Genomic DNA, 20,491 nt, shown 5'->3' with positions numbered 1-20,491 from the left:
TATATATATATACATATATACGACGGGCTTCTTTCAGTTTCCGTCTACCAAATCCACTCACAAGGCTTTGGTCGGCCCGAGGCTATAGTAGAAAACACTTGCCCAAGGTGCCACGCAGTGGGACTGAACCCGGAACCATGTGGTTGGTAAGCAAGCTACTTACCACACAGCCACTCCTACGCCTATATATATATATATATATATATTATATATATATATATATATATATATATATATATATATATAATATATATATATATATATATATATATATATATATATATTCGATTCGATTTATTATTATTATTACTAGTATTGTTGTTATACATACATACAAGCATATGTAATGATAATAATAAGTGGATGTAAACACCTGAACAAAATAAGAATAAACAAAAACAACAAAAACAAAATACAAATTACATGAACATATATAAACAGAAGATACAAATATTACAGGCATATACACACACTAAATAAACATAGACGCACATAGAGATATAAGCATGCGCAAATTAAAACATACAATAGAAATACAAAATGGCTGACGGTTAGTAAGGAGAGACACAAATAAGAAAGAAGAAAACAAAGGACCACTGATGCGGTCACAGGAGTGTGACGAAAGAACTCTGGCCGAAATAAGATTAAGATTAATGTAAAAAATAAATAACACTGAAGCAAAATAACACCAAATATATAGTGCATGTGTTTTTATTGGCTAAACTGGCAATATGACCATTCCGAAATATATATATATATAATATATATATATATATATATATATATATATATATATATATATATATATATATATATATATATAACAACAACACGCTCCACTAGCTTTCCATGCCCTTGAACATCCCGTAAAGTAAGTTAGCTTAAAATTAGTTACTTAGTTCCCTAGGTTGTTGCTTTTCATTAAAAAATCGCCCCAAGTTGATTTCCTACATGTTTTATCGGATAAACTTATTATTGTCCCAGGTACATTCTCATAAATTCATCGTGCATTTCCATCTAGATTTACCTCCAGCTAACCCATTTGCATGCATCTTTTTGTCCTGCTTTTCTTCCGTCAACCTGTACATAACTGCACCTTCCATCTTTTGTTGTTTTTGTACTGTTTAAAGGCACGTTTCTTTCCTGCCAAGCTTACTGTTTAAACCATGTTTGTGTTCTCCCAGTCAACAGCCTTATCATTACTGGTACTTTAAACTCTTCGGTTGCATATTTGTGTGAATAAAATCGTTTTTCTTTGGAATAGAAAAAAAGTCCATCTTTATTTCTTCTTTTGCTGGCATCTTAAATTTAGGTTAAATCAGTGTTTCTCAAAGGGACGGTCGGACAAGTTATTTTGAGAAAATTTGGTTTAAATGTTTAACAACTCAGCACCGTCCATTGAACAGGGGGCGTTTTGCTCGTGCATATATATATATATATATATAAATCAAATGAATAACAACAGACGATGAATAATTGTCAGTTCATTACAGCTGTTTCTTACGCATTTTTAAATAGAAGAACGGGAACATTACTTCATTGCAAAAAACTGTAACCATGAGATGAAACAATTTCAAAAACAAATGAATATCCCGAGAATGCAGCAGGGACGTCGTTGAAGTTTGTCGAGGCTTACCATTTCCATGGTAAGCCTCGACAGACTTCTTTTGTTTTTGAAATTATGTTTCATCTGATGATTACGGTTTTTTGGCAACGAAGTAATGTTCTCGTTCATCTATTTTTAAAAATGCATAAGAAACAACTGTAATAAGCTGACAATTATTCATCGTCTATTATTATTCATTTGATTATAATACACCATAGAGATCTACGACACGTCAGACACTCTGGAGTATACCAACAACGAATAATTAACGTTGCTTTGAACCAGCCCTTAGGCGCTAAATACTCATAGATTGGTTTTCTTTGTGTACAGAACCGGAAAATCATATTTCATATTTATCAATCATAGGTGCTGACCACAAGTTTATCGAACCCTATCTGGTACATATCTTTTCAAGCACCCGATTCTATCTGAATCTTTATTCACTACTACTACTACTACTACTACTAGCAGGACCCGTGAAAAATTCACGGAAAATTTTTAAAATGTAAGCATCTATAAACAGTGTACTGGTGCCATGAGAAATGTTCGTATATAATGACCGTCTGTCTTTACGTTCTTTACGTTCTGAGTTCAAATTCTGCCGAGGTCGACTTTGCCTTTCTTCCTTTCGAGGTCGATAAATTAAGTACCAGTTATGTACTGGGGTCGTTCTAATCAACTGCCCACCCCCCACTCCCCACAAAAATTTCAGGCCTAGAAAAGTATATTGTGACAGTTACAGAATATAGAAAGTAATGTAACACCAATGACTATATAATCCAACCAAAATATCTCAGTTACACAAACGTAAACGGAATTACTATTTAACCTTAAAATACATCGTACATATTCAAAGAACCTTCTTGCTTAAGTGGATTCGGACCGTTTTTCTGGTATTCTTTTATTCTTTTACTTGTTTCAGTCATTTGACGGTGGCTTCCACCACGCGACACTTGTTATTGCAAACATGTTTTAACTAACCTAAACTTTACACACACACACACACAAATACATTTATGTGTGTGCGTGTGTGCGTGTGTGTGTGTGTGCGCGCGCGCGCGCGCGCGTGTGTGTGTAGAGTTTTAGCTGTAATTTAAAGGGGCCAGCTTTGTCATATTTTGTGTGGGGCTGAATCGCCCTGAGAACTACATTAATGTTATGCATGTCTGTGGAGAACTCCAGCCATTTCTGAGTTGATTTTATCCTCTTTTGGTAATGAAAAGTGAAATAGACATCCAATATTTGCTGTGTCTATGTATCTAAGTATGAGCTTTTCTTTGGCTCTATCTTTCTCTCACTTTCTCTTTCTCTTTCACTTCTTTTGTGTCCCTCTTCTCTCCCGCTTTTGATTTAACAATGTGTATTTGTATCTATGTGTTTACTTCTCTTGCGATGTGATAAACATTTAAAAACATAAAACGAACGCCGTCACCACTCACTGTCTCTTTCTCTCTTACTTCCTCTCTGTTCTCCTCTCTCTCTCTCTCGCTTTGCCATTTCTTTAAAGTGTGACCCTTAAAGGTTGATGCTACTGTAGCTTGTAGCCCCAGGAAGACATCTCTTCCAGCTGGCTATTGACACACTTTCTGTGCCCTATCAGTATTTGCAAAGGGAAGTCATCCTTCCCATCTCCAGCTTGACGTGATACACACAGACCCGAGTTTCTGGGTATTGACCCGTCATCAGTGTGTGACAACCACCGGTTGGCGATGGGAAGTAGTTCTCAAAGCAAATATATATATCCTTTTAATACTCGGAAACTCGGGTCCGTGTGTATTATGTCAGGCTGGAGATGGGAACGATGACTTCCCTTTGCAAATACTGATAGGGCACAGAAAGTGTGTCAATAGCCAGCTGGAGGAGATGTCTTCCTGGGGCTACAAGCTACAGAAGCATCAACCCTTAAGGGTTAGCCACATTTAGGTGGCAAGTATACTTCACGATGTCGTGCAGCTATTGTTTATACCTCGATCAGAGATTTATTATTTCCACTTTTTCAAGATCAGTGACTTTTCGTCAAAACCAAGAAAGATGAGACTTTAAACAATTACATTTTCTTTTATTACATCTCATTTCACACATTAGGTTCTTTTTCATATTTCAATCGGGAAAGCTAGTGCATTAAACGGTTAAAATAAGGAGGTTTCGTAAAAGTTAAACATTCAAAAAATAGGAAAGATTCCTCCCGTCCCCACCCGCCATTTTCTCGCAAATTATTGCTTAAAAATTTTTTTTTGTCCAAAAGACAACCTTTTCGGATACAGTGATTCCGGAAAAATTTGTGTGTGTGTATACACAGATGTATATAGATATATACATACACGCTATATAAATGGGAGTGTATGTGGTTATGTATGTGTGTTTAGCTCCGACAACAACAACGAAGAATACCTTAGGAATGAGAACCCAGGTTCGAAATTTTCCCAAGACACCTGATGAAGGGTATATCAGCCGAAACGTGTTAACAACAAATAAGATGAGTACAAATATCCGTCGAATGTAAATAATGTTTTTACTATTTCTTTCTTTACCGATAATTTTAGATAACATTTTGCAGAAATACGTTTTCCAGAGACTGTGGATTACATTAGATTGAAAATTCAAAGAAGTTTGAAATGAATAAGTGAAAATGTAGAGGTTATAGAAGTTAGTGGTAACGAAGTGTGTGGTGAGATAACGAACGATAAATTCATCTAAGAAAAAGCACGGGATCTTTTCGGTTTGAACGGCAGTTTTTTCTAGCGGTGTCATATGAAATTGTCACCCATAATTATGACCCTAGTATCGATCTATTGCATTTCAATCTGTTTTAGAGTTAGGGTTAGTGTTAGGGGTGGGGGAAGGGTATCTTTTTTTCGTCACAAATGTAAATAAACCCAATCTGTTTCTTAAACGAGGGACATATTCATACGGCACAGAATATTTTCACCTCAATAGACGGTCATTGATTGGTTGAAATTGCCGAAATGCAAGAAATTAAAGACCAAATATCTTACAAACTATATAATTTTCTCAATAAAGCCAAGAGAAAAAGATATTTTATAAGTATATTCTACCAGTATACGAAGTTTAGAATATTTTAGTTACCTAGAAATTATGTTAAAAACTGCCGTTCAAACCGAAAAGATCCAAAGCACGTTAAAGTTTTTGCATGTATGTGTGAAACAAAGTAAAAGTATAATATTAAAGTAAAATATCTTTTTCCTACCTCTTAAAATCACTGGATATAATATATATATAATAATCCCAGATTGCAGAAAAGATCTGAAAAACTAAAGCATTTTTCCTTTGCAAGTTTTGGCGCCGAAATGAGCTTCATTTTTGTGTGGAGAGAGAGAGAGGGGGGAGTGTGAGTAGGTGACGAAGTTTACCTATACTTTGAATGGTGTAACAATAAATCATAATTATATATATATATATATATATATTGAGAAAGAGATCCTCAAACAAAACTGGCCTAAATGTCTCTCCTCGCCAGACATCGACGTGAAACTTCAACAATTCATGTCTGTAACGCAAGCCATATGCTACAAATGTGTCCCAGAGAGAAAGGCCACTGTACACAAGAACAAAATCCCCAGAGAGAGGAAAATCTTAATGAGGCGGCGTACAAAAATTTCAAATCGCCTAAACAAACAGATTGAAAGCAGTGAAAAGTCCCGCCTGAAAATAAAACTGTTGGAAATTGAAAAATGTCTGCAACTCTCCCATGAAAAGGAAAGAGCAGACAAAGAAGCCTGGGCTATAGACAACATAAAATCTAACCCCAGAGCTTTCTACAGGTATGCCAAAGAAACAGCTACGGTACACTGTAGGATAGGGCCACTCCTTGAAAAGGATGGCACACTCACAGGAAAACCAATGAGGGTAAGTGAAATACTGAATGAGCAATTCAAGAGTGTTTTCACTCCACCCCTCGGGCATTTCTAAATCACCAATCCAACTGACTTCTTTACCACTGCAGATATAAAATCAGAGGCGGCGACGATAAATTACATCGATATAAAGGAAGACGATGTAATAAAGGTCATAGATGAAATGAAAACAGAATCAGCTATTGGCCCCGATGGATTCCCGGCAATCCTCCTAAAAGTATGTAAGAGAGTCCTAGCAAGACCACTGCAGATCCTCTTTCAGAGCTTCCTTGCAGCTGGCAAACTTCCAAAAAAACTGAAGGAAGGTAAAATATGCCCTATTCATAAAGGTGGTAGCAGAGCAGAGGCCAAGAACTACAGACCTGTCTCTCTCACCTCACACATCAGCAAGGTCATGGAACGAATAGTCAGAAGGAAACTAATCACCTTCCTTGAAGAAAATGACTTGCTGCCTGACACCCAACATGGTTTCCGACCAGGAAGAAGCTGTTTAACTCAGCTCCTACAACACTATGACTGGGTGCTGAAACAACTGCTCAACCACTCAAATGTGGAAGTCATATATCTCGACTTTGCAAAGGCCTTTGATAAAGTCGATCATGGAATGATATGTCACAAACTGCGTGATCTTGGCATAGTTGGAAAATTGGGAGAATGGCTTCATGACTTTCTGAAGAATAGAAGTCAGGTGGTAGCAGCCAATGGGGCCACTTCCATTAACACACAAATAGTGAGCGGTGTTCCGCAGGGCACTGTTTTGGGACCACTACTGTTCATAATGGCCCTCTCAGACATGCCCTCAGCCACGCAGAGAGCCACGATCACAAGTTATGCAGATGATACAAAAGTTTCACAGGCAATACAGAACCCTGAAGACACTAAGCACCTGCAATGTGAGCTGGACGAAATATACAAGTGGGCTGAAAAGAATAGCATGCAGTTCAATGCTGAAAAGTTTCAAGCTTTATACTATCAGCATGCAAAACTGAATGCAACACCCAATGAATACACTGGACCCGGAGGGATTGCAATCCCAGAGGCACAATCAGTGCGTGACCTGGGTATTCACATGAGTGATGACGCGACCTTTCATGTACATGTTGCTAAACTGGCAATAAAATGTAGACGGCTGGCTGGCTGGATTCTCAGAACCTTTAGAACAAGAGAACAAGAAACCATGATGGTCCTCTGGAGGACACTTGTCCTAAGCCACTTTGACTATTGCTCTCAGTTATGGTCACCATCCAGTGTCAAGTTGATCACAGAGCTCGAGGCGATCCAGCGTAGCTACACGAAGAAGATAGCCTCTATGCAGAATGTAAGCTACTGGGAAAGACTCAAGAGATTAAAACTATATTCCTTGGAGCGTAGGCGGGAAAGATATGCCATAATATACATCTGGAAGATCCTGGAGGGACGTGTCCCAAACTTTGGCATCGAGAGTTACACAAATGCCAGAACTGGGCGCCACTGCGTGGTGCCTAGGACTCCAAATTTGCCATCAAGATGTAGGACAAGATACTGTGATAGCCTGGGCTTCCGTGGCCCACAGCTCTTCAATATCCTCCCGAAGAACCTGAGAGACCTGCATGGGGTGGATGCAGATGTCTTTAAAATGGAACTCTTCCTGTCAGGTGTCCCAGATGAACCAACTTCACGGCAGGAGGTGCAGATGAGGGCAGCTGCATCGAACTCTCTCATGCACCAAATGGCAGTTGCTAAAAAGCTTTCGTGAAGTAAAACCAAGTAGCAACACCAAATGGCGGTGCCCCAGCATGGCCACAGCTCATGAGCTGAAACTAGAATCAATCAATCAATCATATATCATTATATATCATCATCATCATCGTTTAACGTCTGCTTTCCATGCTGGCATGGGTTGGACGGTTTGACTGAGGACTGGGAAGCCAGGAGGCAGCAGTCAGGCTCCAGTCTGTTCTGGCAAGGTTTCTACAGCTGGATGCCCTTCCTGACACCAACCACTCTGAGAGTGTAGTGGGTGCTTTTCAAGTGTCACCAGCACGGGGACCAGTCAGATGGCACTGGCATCGATCATGCTTGAATGGTGCTTTTTACGTGCCTCCGGCACTGGCATTGGCCATACCAAGTCAGGGTACTTGATTCCATGCAAAAAATCCGAGTTTTTTTTTCTTGGTGAAAATCGTGCAGGTGAAAAGATCAATGGGGGTGGGGGTGAAATTTCCGAGGCTTCCACTTCACCCTACCCCGTTTCCCGGACCCCAAAAGGGTTTTGTAGCATATTAGGAGGTCACCTCAATTCATTCAGCAAAAAAAAATAAATTCCAATGATTCTGGGATATGGGGGTCCGGTCCCCCCCCCATCCCTTTTCCAATCAAAAATAAGGGGTTTGCAATATAATAGGAGGTCAGGGTACTTGATTCCACGCAAAAAATCGGAGTTTTTTTTTCTTCTCTTAGTGAAAATCGTGCGGGTGAAAGGATCAAAATATACTGCATTTAAAGCGTATGTGTATTAATATATTTTGTCTTGTATAAAGTATATTTCGATCACCAGTTTGTTATTAAAAACAAAAATGTTTTATTCAAAAATACTTCAGACACAGAATCTCTAATGTTCAAAGTGCTTTTAGAGGCATGATAAAGAGATTAAAGAATGTACTGGAAAAATATTACATTGAAAAACACATTGTTGATTCGAACACATATGATTGCTTAACTTATCCCTTTTCCGTTGACATATATTTAATATTAATATTGATATATTTAATATTAATAACTTATATAAATACACAAGTACAGGTGTATAGAGATGGGAAATGATATTTTTTTTTTTATTTCCGTTCATCAGATGAACCACGATAGCACAAACTTTGGAGGTTTCAGCAATGAATTAACTATCGGATATATAAAAACAAAGAAAAGGTGGAAAGCAGCAGGACATTAATAAATGGTGTCTCACTGTTTAAGAATTTACAAAACGCTTGCAGTGAATTATGATTTTTTTTTTTTTTTTGATAAAATGAAATTGGATTTTTTAGGAATTTTCTAGACAATGGAATCATTAATAAATGCTTTCTTTTAGTAAAAATTAGTAACTTCCAACAAATTAATAAGCAGCTTTCTCGTCACTCCTGCTTTTACAGTACCTTCCAAGAGTCGGTATTTCATTGTTGTAGTCACATGTGATAATTCTACGTTTGCAAAGATTCGCCGTCTGTAAATGAGTTGAAGAAGTTCGAATCTTCACTTGCTCTAAGTTTTGATTATATTGTGAGAAGGGTGCACTGGATGCCCACTCTCCTAAATCACTTTCTAAATCAGTGGGCCAAATCACTCGAGGTATACCAGAGACGCAGTGGGGTGAGGAAGGTGAATCCACATGACTCTCCGTGCTCTGAGGTACATGTCTCATAACGATATTGTTGGATATCATCTTTCTGTTTGTTAAAATTGACAGCTGGGTTCCTCTGCACAGTCCGTCAGAAATTCATTCTTTGTGTTTAGAGCGACAAGATCTTACAGAAATTCAACGTAAGTTTAAAAACTTGTCAGCTCTCTCTACTACTCGGTTTAGCTGGCCTGTCAATACTGTTGCTCAGGTGGCACACTGTCACATGCAGATAGTTTGTGGAGCAACAGATGAGAAGTGGGTGTCATATGGGAGCCAATGACTAAGGAGCTGCACTGAAATGGAATTGTTAAGACCCCTGCCAAATGTACTGCCCCTTCTTGACATCCCAGTCAAACGTTTGGTGGTTCATGTGCCTTTAGTAATTCCTACGTGGTTTTGAAGTTATGAAGTTCGCTTCACAATCATTTATTTCCATGTTCGATTTCACTGCGCAGCACCTTGGGCAAATAGCTTCTTTCTCAACCTCACCCCTACCCATGAAAATTAAACTGGGTAGATAGAAACTGGCTGAAAGCCATTAGACTGCATTTATTCTTGGGTGGTAGCCCTAGTTCGTCTTTCAGTTTAACATCAGCATCTGACCCTTGGCTGCTTTCGGCAAAATCCCCTGTTACTGGTGTTCAGATTGGATCTCCCTTTCTAAGGATACTTCAATATCTTAAATAGTTGCTTCCTACTGCATCAACCTATGTCTTTTTCCCTCCCTTTACGCCAATAACTTCAGGTCTTGCAAAGATAATGTATTCTTTTCTCACGGTCTTATCCAAACAAAAATGTAGTATACCATTATGGTATATGCAATAACACAAAGTATAGCGAAATGATAGTATCTAAGAGGAATAAATATTTTAAATAAAAATCATTTTGATTAACTTAATTAATCTTAATATAATTGTAGCACTAAAAATATTAAATATAGTAATCTTTCATTCTCCGTCCAACATTTTCACTCAGTGTTGGAGAGAGAGTCGCACATTAAATCCACACCCAACATTAAAACAAAACAGTAAATCGGAAATTTTAAATGATGTTTTTTTATTCTTGTTCACCATAGAAATAACGAGTTACTATCGGGTGGCAGATATCAGCATACACCAATAAATAACTTGTTTGCAGAAGTTAGATTCATTAGTCCGGTGTGCCTTTGACCAACAAGACACAATGTCGAAACAGAGGATGTCCCAGAGACCCCTTAAGTCAATGAATCGAATATGTTATGTACACACATTCGCTTAAAAGAAGTTATTCTCTGATGGTGAAACAACAACGATTTGCATCTGAATCTGAATCTATTATGAAAATACAAGACATCGTTTTGTTTCTTCCTGTTCACCGCGTATTAAACAATTTATTTTGAAATTACTTTACACTAAAAGAACTAAAACTAAGAAAAATAACTCAAATTAAAAACATTTTAAAAATAAACTGCAATGAAATATTCTTCATTTATGAGGCATAACTATACTGATTGACTTACGTACAGATATTTTGTTGGGAAGGATGTCGATTTCCTCAGATACCATATTCTATAACTGGTTTCACTCACTGAAAAGCGACCATGTTGGAGCACTTCTTTCAGGGAGTTTTAATCAATTACGTCTGCCTCAGTGTTTTTGCCTGATGTTTATTTTATCTACCTCGTAAAGTAGAATGGCAAGGTTGTCCTGAGCATCAGGGGACATGATATATATTTATATATATATGACACACATATATACATATACACGCGCGTGCACACACACACACACACATTTACACTAGCTGAGTATCCCGTCGTTGCCGAGTAATTTTTACAATATTGTTTTGTGGGTGTGCTATTCCAAAAGCCCTTGGGTGATTTTCGAAATAGCATACCCAGGTAAGTTGGATTTTCTCCGTTTTGATGGGGATTTTCAAACTTTTTTTCACGACACCTTTGTAAATGATGGGGAAACGCTTTTTGTTATAAAAATGTCTGAAAAATTTTGAAACCACTCTCTCCCAATTTAGGACCAATTTTGTCATTTTTTTTTTCTTTTGCAACTATGCACTTAAAAACAAAGAAAAAAAGTTTTGAAAATTTATGAATTTGTTCAAACCCCACTCCCCCTTCTCAGTACCAATTTTGGCCAATGTTTTTCTTTTCTTTTTTGCACTACACACTTAAAACGAAGGGAGAAACCTTGAAGGTTAAAAACAAATTGGAAATCGGCAATCACCATTACAAAACTTACATCCTTTATTTTCAAACAGAAAATGAAACGAAATTTAAAAACAATAGGGAAATGTTTTTAAAAAAATTTTCATTAAAAATAAATCGTAAAATTTCATTTTTTTTTTCCGAAATTACTTTTTAACCATAATTTTAAAATTTGGGCGGGCCGAATCTGGAATTTGTTTCTGTTTATAATTTTAAAACAATTTTCAAATGGAAAGGTGATTTAAGGGAGATTCAGATGGTGTTTCTGGCGCATCCCACGACCACCTGCAACCTTCCTCGTTTGTTTGTCATTCTGACATGTATTGATGGTTTTCAGTATTTTTCTTCCCATTTTATGGAATGATGATACTGTGCAAGTGCTGGGATTTAAGCAACAACAAAAAAAGTCTATTTAAATTTTTAACCCCATCCCACATCAAGCGAGTCCGTGTGTGTATGTGTGTGTACGAAAAAACATATCTACCAACAGAAATGTATGCTATCAAAATAAATTATCTTTTACATACCTTTTTTAAATCCTATGCATAGACACACACTGACAAACACATATACACGCACAGTGAGCAATATACATTTTATACAGTGAAAGCAACAACGGCAACAAAAGTTGTTATTTAAATCTTTAACCTTACCGTGCATCAGCAGAATCCATGTATGTGTGTGTGTGTGTGTGTATGTGTAAGAAAAATTATTTACTAATAGAAAATTATGCTATTAAAATATGTTGCTATTTACATACCTTTTTTAAAATCAATTTATCACCCTAATGAAATTCTTTTACATTTGCGTACACACATACTGACAAGCACACACACTTACTCAGTGTGAGCAGTATACTTATATAGAGAGTGAGAAAGTTTACCAGGAGAAAATAAAAGAGATAGACAAATAGAAAGAGAGTGGGGTGATCTTATGTGTTTCTGTCACAGATTTTGAAATTTTAAAATCAAGTGAAAATTTTCAAGTTTGGTATATTGATGTACATTTTTGCACTGAATCCAAGTCTGTTGTTAATTTATTGAAGAAAACTTTTTAAAAATGTGACAGTGGTATAAAGTTTGATCATTTTTACCTCATCAGAAAACAGGATTTTTGCATAACAGCAATAATAAGACAGAAAATAGGAGGGCTGTCGATCTAAAAGTTGAGCTATTTATCAGAGTAAATTATATTTTTTCTATTATTTATGGTTGACATTGTTTTTGAGATGCAGATTTCAAAATTCAAATTCATTTTTCTTGAGGATGCACTGTTTTAGAACCTTTTGGGCCTAAACACACATACATAACCCCACTCACATTCATATAAAAGATATATACATGCATATGTATGTATATATAACATACACACATACATATATATATGTGTGTGTGTGTGTATATATATACACACACACACATATATGTGAGTATGTATATATATGCATTATATAATAGATAACAAAGAAAAGAGTGGAGATTTATTCAATTCCAAAACTTTTTTATTAAAATTTAGAAATCACCTCTAGAGAAGCTGAAGTGGAAAATATTAATGGAAATTGTAGAACTATCAAAATGCAATTGTACAAGGGACAGGATCTGTCTGCTTAACTCTAATTGTAGGTATAAAAATATTGTATATAGATGTAAGATAACCTCAAAGAATAGGAAATACTTCTATATCAGAGCTAGCTCATGTAACATGAAGCAAAGAATTGCCAGTCATTTAAATTCATTTAAATATAGATAAAAAATTTTAGTGCTCAAATTAGGAAACTAATTTGAGCACTAAAAGATAGTAACAAAATATATTTGATTGCCTGAGAAATAATTAGTAAGGCAAAACTTTATAGAATAGATAATATTAGATATGACCCTTGTGTGGAAGAAATGTATCAAATTTTCACTTCTAAATTTACTAATATAAACACTAGACAGGAACATTTAGATGATTTAAATAAACACAACTTACCATCTATAGTAACTATGCTAGTTACAATAATGATTGTAATAATTAATGATATTTATACAAATAATACTAACAACAACAACAACAACAACAACAATAATAATAATAATAATTGAGCATATAGCAAAATGAAAACAAAACTACTACAATTAACTGAAATCTGAATAAACATTTTAAAATCACACTTCAACTGTAATACTAGTAGAGGTGATTATAAGATAAAAATTCCATTGGATTTAAAAAGTAATGCTATCACCTTCAACTGAATACCAATGCAGGATGCTTGTTTGAATCAGTTCATTTTGCAAATATTGTGAAATTGCAGCAACTAGGGTGCTTAATTGCATACGGAGCAATTTGCAGTTGAAACATGTAGGTCATTGTTATATATACTGCATAAACTTATTAATAAAAAAGTTTTGGATGTGAATAAATCTCCATTCTCCTCTTCATTATCAATTATATACTCTACAGAATGTATAGGCATAGGAGTGGCTGTGTGGTAAGTAGCTTGCTTACAAACCACATGGTTCCAGATTCAGTCCCACTGCATGGCACCTTGGGCAAGTGTCTTCTACTATAGCTGTGAGCCAACCAAAGCCTTGTGAGTGGATTTAGTAGACAGAAACTGAAAGAAGCTCGTCGTGTATCTATATATATGTATCTGTGTGTGTGTGTGTGTCTGTGTTTTCCCCCTCAACATCGCTTGACAACCAATGCTGGTGTGTTTACGTCCCCCATAACTTAGCAATTCAGCAAAAGAGACCAATAGAATAAGTACTAGACTTACAAAGAATAAGTCGTGGGGTCGATTAGCTCGACTAAAGGCGGTGCTCCTGCATGGCCACAGTCAAATGACTGAAACAAGTAAGAGAGTTCTGAATAGGAACACAGAACTACCCAATGAGTGAAGCATACCAATACCAGTATTTCTTTTAAGCTTGAGTACTATGTTATTAGACCATTGTGGATAGCTGGCATATACCAATTTGTGAGATAATACAGTATCCATCAGGATGATTTATCCCTTTTATACTCTCTCTATATATATATATATGCGTGTGTGTACTTGTATATGTATGCATCCAGGTTTTATATATATAATATTCCCTCTCTCTCTTTCGGAGAGGCACTGAGCAGCTATACGCACACATACACACACGGCAGTAACTTCCACCTACCGAATTCAATCACAAAGCTTTGGTCGAATCGGGGCTATAGCGGAAGACACCTACCCAAAGTGCCACACAGTGGGACTGAACCCGAAACCATGTAGTTAAGAAATATATATATATACATATTCAGGCTTAAGCATTGTTGTGCGGTAAAGAAACTAGCTTCTTAATCACATGGTTCTAGGTTTGATCTTACTGCGCACCACCTTCAACAAATATTTTTTTTGCAACCTCCAATTTGACTAACACCTTTTAAGTGAAATTTGGTATGCAGAAACTCTGTGTGTGTGTGTGTGTGTGTGTGGTATGCGTATGTGTGTGTGTGGTGTGTATATGTGTGTGTGTGTGTGGTGTATGTGGTGTGTGTGTGTTTGTGTGTATACATTATTCTTTATGTTCCATAAGTTACTGGTTCCATAACTAAAGATTGATAAAAGAAGTAACCAGACTGAAATGAATGCTGGGTCCAATTATGAAGGATTGAAATTCTCGTAACTGGCATCCCCAATATATTTCATCTAGCGCTCTATTATTTCTGCCTGTCCACTGCCCTCTTTGTAACATTAGTAATAAATGAATACTTACATTGGGCAACAAAATTCCTCATCTAAATGCAAACTTCTTCGTTCTCTTTTAAAAACAGGATAATGATATTGATTCTGGATCCATTCCTTCTCAAAAATATCACTTAACTGCTTTTCTGTGTAGAACAAATTTGGATATCTATCCATAATAAATGACCTCTTTTCTTCATATTCCTTCTTTACAAAAATATCTGTGGTCATGGTTATATGGTTAACTAGCATGCTGAAGACTATCACCAAAATGCAAATGTTGATCTAGAAATTAGATGTCAAAAAGAAACAAAGAATTACTCGGTATTAATTACTTCTTTCTAAAAAAGGTTACATAAATATATGGAAAATATGATTAGGATTGAATACGCTTTATGCCTTTTTTCAAAACCATTTGCTTTATCATATTTTTAAATATCTTAAAATTTTAATATACTTCAGTGGGGTATCAGTATTTGTTAGTGGATTCAGTTCACTTTAAGCAGTGGTTCCTAAGCTTGGAACATGGTTTAAATTTTGAAAAGGTCATGACAAAATAATTCATTTACATTTGAAATATTTGAGTTCTAAAATATTTGTGAATATGTCAAATAATAAACCATAGGCATAAGGAATGCAGAATAATATTTATTTCCAACAAAAACCGAGGAATATTTCTGCAAGGAAAGCATCAAATGTGAATTTATTAACTTGTTTTAAATTTAAATTTTAAAAAAATTTAAATCTGGCTGTGTGGTAAGGAGTTTGCTTCCTAGCCACATGACTCTAGGTTCAGTCCCACTGCATGGCCCCTTGGACAAGTGTCTTCTACCAATAACCCTGGTCCAGCCAAAGCTTTGTGAGTGGATTTGGTCGATGGAAATTGAAAGACCATCAAGTGTGTATATATACATATACATACATACATACATACATACATACATATATATATATATATATATATATATATATATATTGTGCTGGTGACACGTAAAAGCACCCACTAAGCTCTCGGAGTGGTTGGCGTTAGGAAGGGCATCTAGCTGTAGAAACTCTGCCAGATCAGATTGGAGTCTGGTGCAGCCATCTGGTTCACCAGACCTCAGTCAAATCGTCCAACCCATGCTAGCATGGAAAGCGGATGTTAAACGATGATGATGATGATGATATATATATATATATATATTATATATATATATATATATATATATATGTATGTATGTATGTATGTATCAACATGTGTGTCTTTGTGTTTGTCCCTCAATATTACTTGACAACCAGTATCAGTTTGTTTACATACCTGGAACTTAACAGTTCAGCAAAAAGAGACTAATAGAGAAAGTATCAAGCTTAAAAAAAGTACTTGGGTTGATTTATTTGACTAATCCCTTGAAAGTGGTGCCCCATTATGATTAAAGTCCAATGACTAAGACTAGTAAAACATAAAAAATTGAAGATATTTTTTTATGAGTTGTGTTTTTAGAACTGATTTGGCAAACTGGGTAGTAATGATAAAAGGTCCAGAGTCACTGATTTACAGCTTAGCATCTGCTCACCAACATGAACTACTCATGATTCTGACTAATGTTCATGATCATTTCTTGTAGTTGTTGTTTAGCTCCAAGTCAATCCAAAGCGAGATAATCTATGATCAAAGACATCCCAACCATGTGCACCCCAGCAGGGGTGGAGCAAGAGTTCTCAGTCTCCATGGACAAAGACATTTTTGGAACTCCGACAGGCATGATGAGCCAATGGAAATTTCAGGCTCATTACACCTCTTCACACTTGTCCTAGGAGCAACACACCCTTCTCTTGCATCTTTGCACCCCAGTTTACATGCTGAGGGAAAGGACATTTCAAACTTTGCAGACATGGGACAATTATGGACATATGTTTAGGTCTGTTTAACATTGTCAACAAAGTGCAGTCTAACTGATCCTCCGATCCTGTAGATTGCATAATAAAAAAAAAACAGTGGAAATAATTCTAAGGAGCTAATGGCAAGAATTTGGATAATTGAGTTAATCAGCTCAATATGGTCAAATCAAGCCAAAAGATCAAGGGATAAGATATTACGTTACAACAAGATATGTATAATTTTTCTTTAAGAATAAACTGTAGAGGGATGATATGTTTCAGATTGCAAAGTAGTGTATAGGAATCATAACATCATTGATGGAAAATGTGTACATATTGATAAAGGTGGACTTGCTCTCACCAATGCAGAGAATAGATGTGGAAATTTTATTAAATTGGTTGCTGATTGAGGAAAATGCACATGGATGAAAGAGGGACTACTCCAAATAGATCTACCCCAAATAGATTCAACAGATGACTAGCTTTTGATTGCTACATGGTTGCAATGATGGTTAAGGTTATGTTGACCAAGAAAACGGTCAGACCACCAGTCATAGTCATTGTAGTACAGAAAATTTCCAGCAAAGTAGGTTATACATGGTCATTCATATAGTTAACCAAATAGCCAACAAGAAGATATCAATTCTAATTTCTGGCATAACAGAATCAACTGCTATGAAAGCAAAGAAGATGATCTAGATAGAAGAAACTAGAGACATCAAAGTGATTAACCTAGTTATAAAAGTAACTCAAAAGTGATATAGTACAACTAATAAGGAAGAAATTAGCTTAAAAGTGATGTAGTTCAGGTTTGGTTTATGTCAAAACACTTTACCACCAAAGCTGTCTTCCTAGTGAGACAAGTGCAGAAGTTTTTTGTAGAAAGAACAAGCTACTAAAGCCAATAATCTTACACCTAAGACTTTGCCAGTCTGGTGGTTGCAAATGAAAATCTGGTGTAACTGAATGGATTGTGAGAGTTATGTAAGGTATGTAAGGAAATGCTGTCAGCAATTATTTCAGTGAGAAAATGAATAAGTAAGAGTCCATCTGGAACTTGATTCTCAGTGCCATGCTATTTACTATATATTCTGCAGGCCATAAAAGAGAAATTTAAGACTGGCCATCCATAGGAACTTCTGCATGCCTATGGTCTAGCTCTCATAGCTGAATCGGTCAAAGAATTAATGAACAAATTCTAAACTTTCAAAGCCTCGAATCAAGATGTCTTAAAGTAAACCTAAGATAAATGTTATCATTTACATCTGAAGGCCTTTTCTGTAGACCTACCTGTGATCCCACTGCATATCTTGTGCATCCATAGTTTACATTAAGTATACTGAATGATTGCTCTCTTTTGCAAAGTAACCATGACTACTTTTCAGACAGCATAGTCTTTATTAGCAAAAACGTTTGTCTTTGCTAGGATGCACCACCCAAAATCTGACATAGAAGGGCTATATATACAACGTATTGAAGGTGGTAGAGGCCTTATACAGCTGGAAAACTATAATAAAATAACTACTATAGGACTGCAAAAATACCTACTTCAGAAGCAAGGAAAACTAATACAAATAGCCACAAAACATGAGCAAAACAAAAAACTGTTCTCAGTATTTAAGGAAGCTGACAAGAAATCATACGACCTAACAAATATGAAGAAGAAGAAACAACGAAAGCTATAAAACAAATGAAATCCAAACTAAAACTAGAACAGCAATGGACCATGATAAAATGATAGCAAGAAAAGCCCCTTCATGGCAAATACTGGGCTAAACTAAATGCAAAAGAAATAGACAGAGAAAAATTCGAGCAAAGGTTGAGAAGCTCAGGACTCAAATCAGAGACTGAAGGATTTTTAATTGCAGCACAAGACCAAAGCCTCCCCACCAGAAATTACCAAAAACATATCATGAAAAGAAACATAACAAGTAACTGCAGAATATGTGGAGATGGACAAGAAACGATAAATCATATTATCTCTGCCTGCCCAGTCCTGGCTAATATATTCACAGACACGACAGTGTTGGAACCTACATACACTGGAAGCTATGTCAACACTATAGAATAACAGCAGAAAAAATATGGTATAAGCACACACCAGAAAAGGTCACAGAAAACGAGAAAGCAACCATACTCTGGGATATGCCAATATACACAGATAGAAAAATTAAGGCAAATAGGCCAGATATAGCTGTCAGAGATCATGAAAAAAAAGAAAATGCTTTCTAATTGATGTACCAATACCAGCAGATGACAACGATTCTCTAAAAGAAATGGAGAAACTTTCAAAATATAAAACCTAGAGGCAGTTGAATGCAGATCAGTTTCTTATACTTGAAAGGTAATACACCAAAAGAGACTTTCGATGAGATGAAAGAAGTTTATGGTGACAATGCATCATCATACAACGTAGTCAAGCACTGGCATTGCCAATTCAAATGTGGATGGACATCAGTGGGAACTGCTCCTATTCCTGACGATCACATTCCACCATTGATGAAGACACCATCCTTAAAATCTTTGCCAACTAGCCCAAGAAGTGAAGATAAATGAAAAATCCATGGAAAAAAAAATCATTTGCGACCATTTGCACATGCGGAAGTTGTCTGCATGATGGATTCCCTGGATACTCATACCTTTTCAGAAGTAGGAATGAGTCACCTGCTCCCAGACTCTTTTGGCAATGTGCCAAGAAAATGAGGAGGACTTTTTCAGCAGACTTATCACACAGGATGAAACATGAGTCCATCACTATGATCTTGAGACTAAAATCCAGTCAAAGCAATGGAAGCATGATAACTCACTACCTCCAAAGAAGGCTTGTGTCCAACCCTCAGCAGGCAAGGTGATGCTCGCAGTATTTTGGAACCAGCGTGGAGTAGGGATGATGGATTTTCTGGCAAAAGGCACTGCAGTTAACAGGGCATATTATGCTTCTCTGTTGCAGAAATTGTAGGACACCATCAAAGCAGAGAGGCGTGGCATGCTGACCAAAAGAGTCTGCCTCCTCCAAGACAATTCCCCCAGTTCACAATATGCATGTTGCCCAGATGAAAGCACACTCCTGCAGCCATGAAATCATTCCTCATCCCCCTTACTCTCCTGACCTCGCATCATCTTTCCAACGATGAAGCCTTTTTTGAAAGAGAAGCTCTTTTCAGACGATGATGAACTTATTTTTATGGTAAAGTACATGCAACCTACTGACTTCTACAGACAAGTTCTTCACAGCTGCATAAAGCGATGGGAGAAGTGTGTTATTTATATAGAGAAGGATAAATAATTATGTCAAGTTTTGTTCATCTCAGTCCTTGGGAAGTAGATCAGGGGAAGTTTTTAATGAACACCCCTCATATATATACAGTACATATACATATATAAATACATATATATTATATATGCATATATACATGTATATATACATACATATATACATATGTACATGTGTGCGTGCATGTGTGTGTGTGTATACTGTAGAGTTCGTTAAATGTGAATAATATATTACTTACTTTCAACATGTTGTCCAAAATAAGAGTGGTGCAGCTGTAGTACGATGCCAATTTAGCTCCTCAGCAAATTACAAACTACTCCAATGAAAAATGTTTGAGTAGTTATATGATAGATGAGAGGTGTAAGTTCAAATTTATAATCAGTGACTGCTAGACAAGAGTGTTTGCAAATCCTGTTATTAAACATACAAGTTGACAGCCTAAGAAATCTGGTAAGACTTGTATTATTCAAATTGCAAGGAACAGTGATAAAAAAAAAAAAAAACGAAGTAAAAAATAAATAACAGTTCTTCTACATTGTTTACAAATCAGTTGAGAACTCTTGCCTATTCTCTTCCTTTTCATGTCCTCTTTCCCTACCCCTTCTC

The 20,491-nt window shown here is 36.3% G+C and overlaps 1 protein-coding gene across 1 annotated transcript in view; it reads right to left on the bottom strand.

Annotated features, from left to right (window-relative positions):
* The window catches only part of LOC115210415, a 77,488-nt gene extending 57,058 nt beyond the window's left edge, over nt 1-20,430 (bottom strand). The window contains exons 1-2 of the mRNA XM_029779017.2: nt 20,124-20,430; nt 14,783-15,036 (exon numbers count right to left, since the gene is read on the bottom strand). Coding sequence (XP_029634877.1) covers nt 14,783-15,036; nt 20,124-20,132 — 263 coding nt within the window. The 5' untranslated portion in view covers nt 20,133-20,430. The remainder of the gene's footprint in view (nt 1-14,782; nt 15,037-20,123) is intronic.
* Nucleotides 20,431-20,491: the final 61 nt, after the last annotated feature.

This window comes from Octopus sinensis, linkage group LG4 (assembly GCF_006345805.1).
Source record: "Octopus sinensis linkage group LG4, ASM634580v1, whole genome shotgun sequence".
In the NCBI taxonomy this organism is placed as follows: domain Eukaryota; kingdom Metazoa; phylum Mollusca; class Cephalopoda; order Octopoda; family Octopodidae; genus Octopus; species Octopus sinensis.
This window is presented reverse-complemented; position numbering and strand designations above follow the sequence as displayed.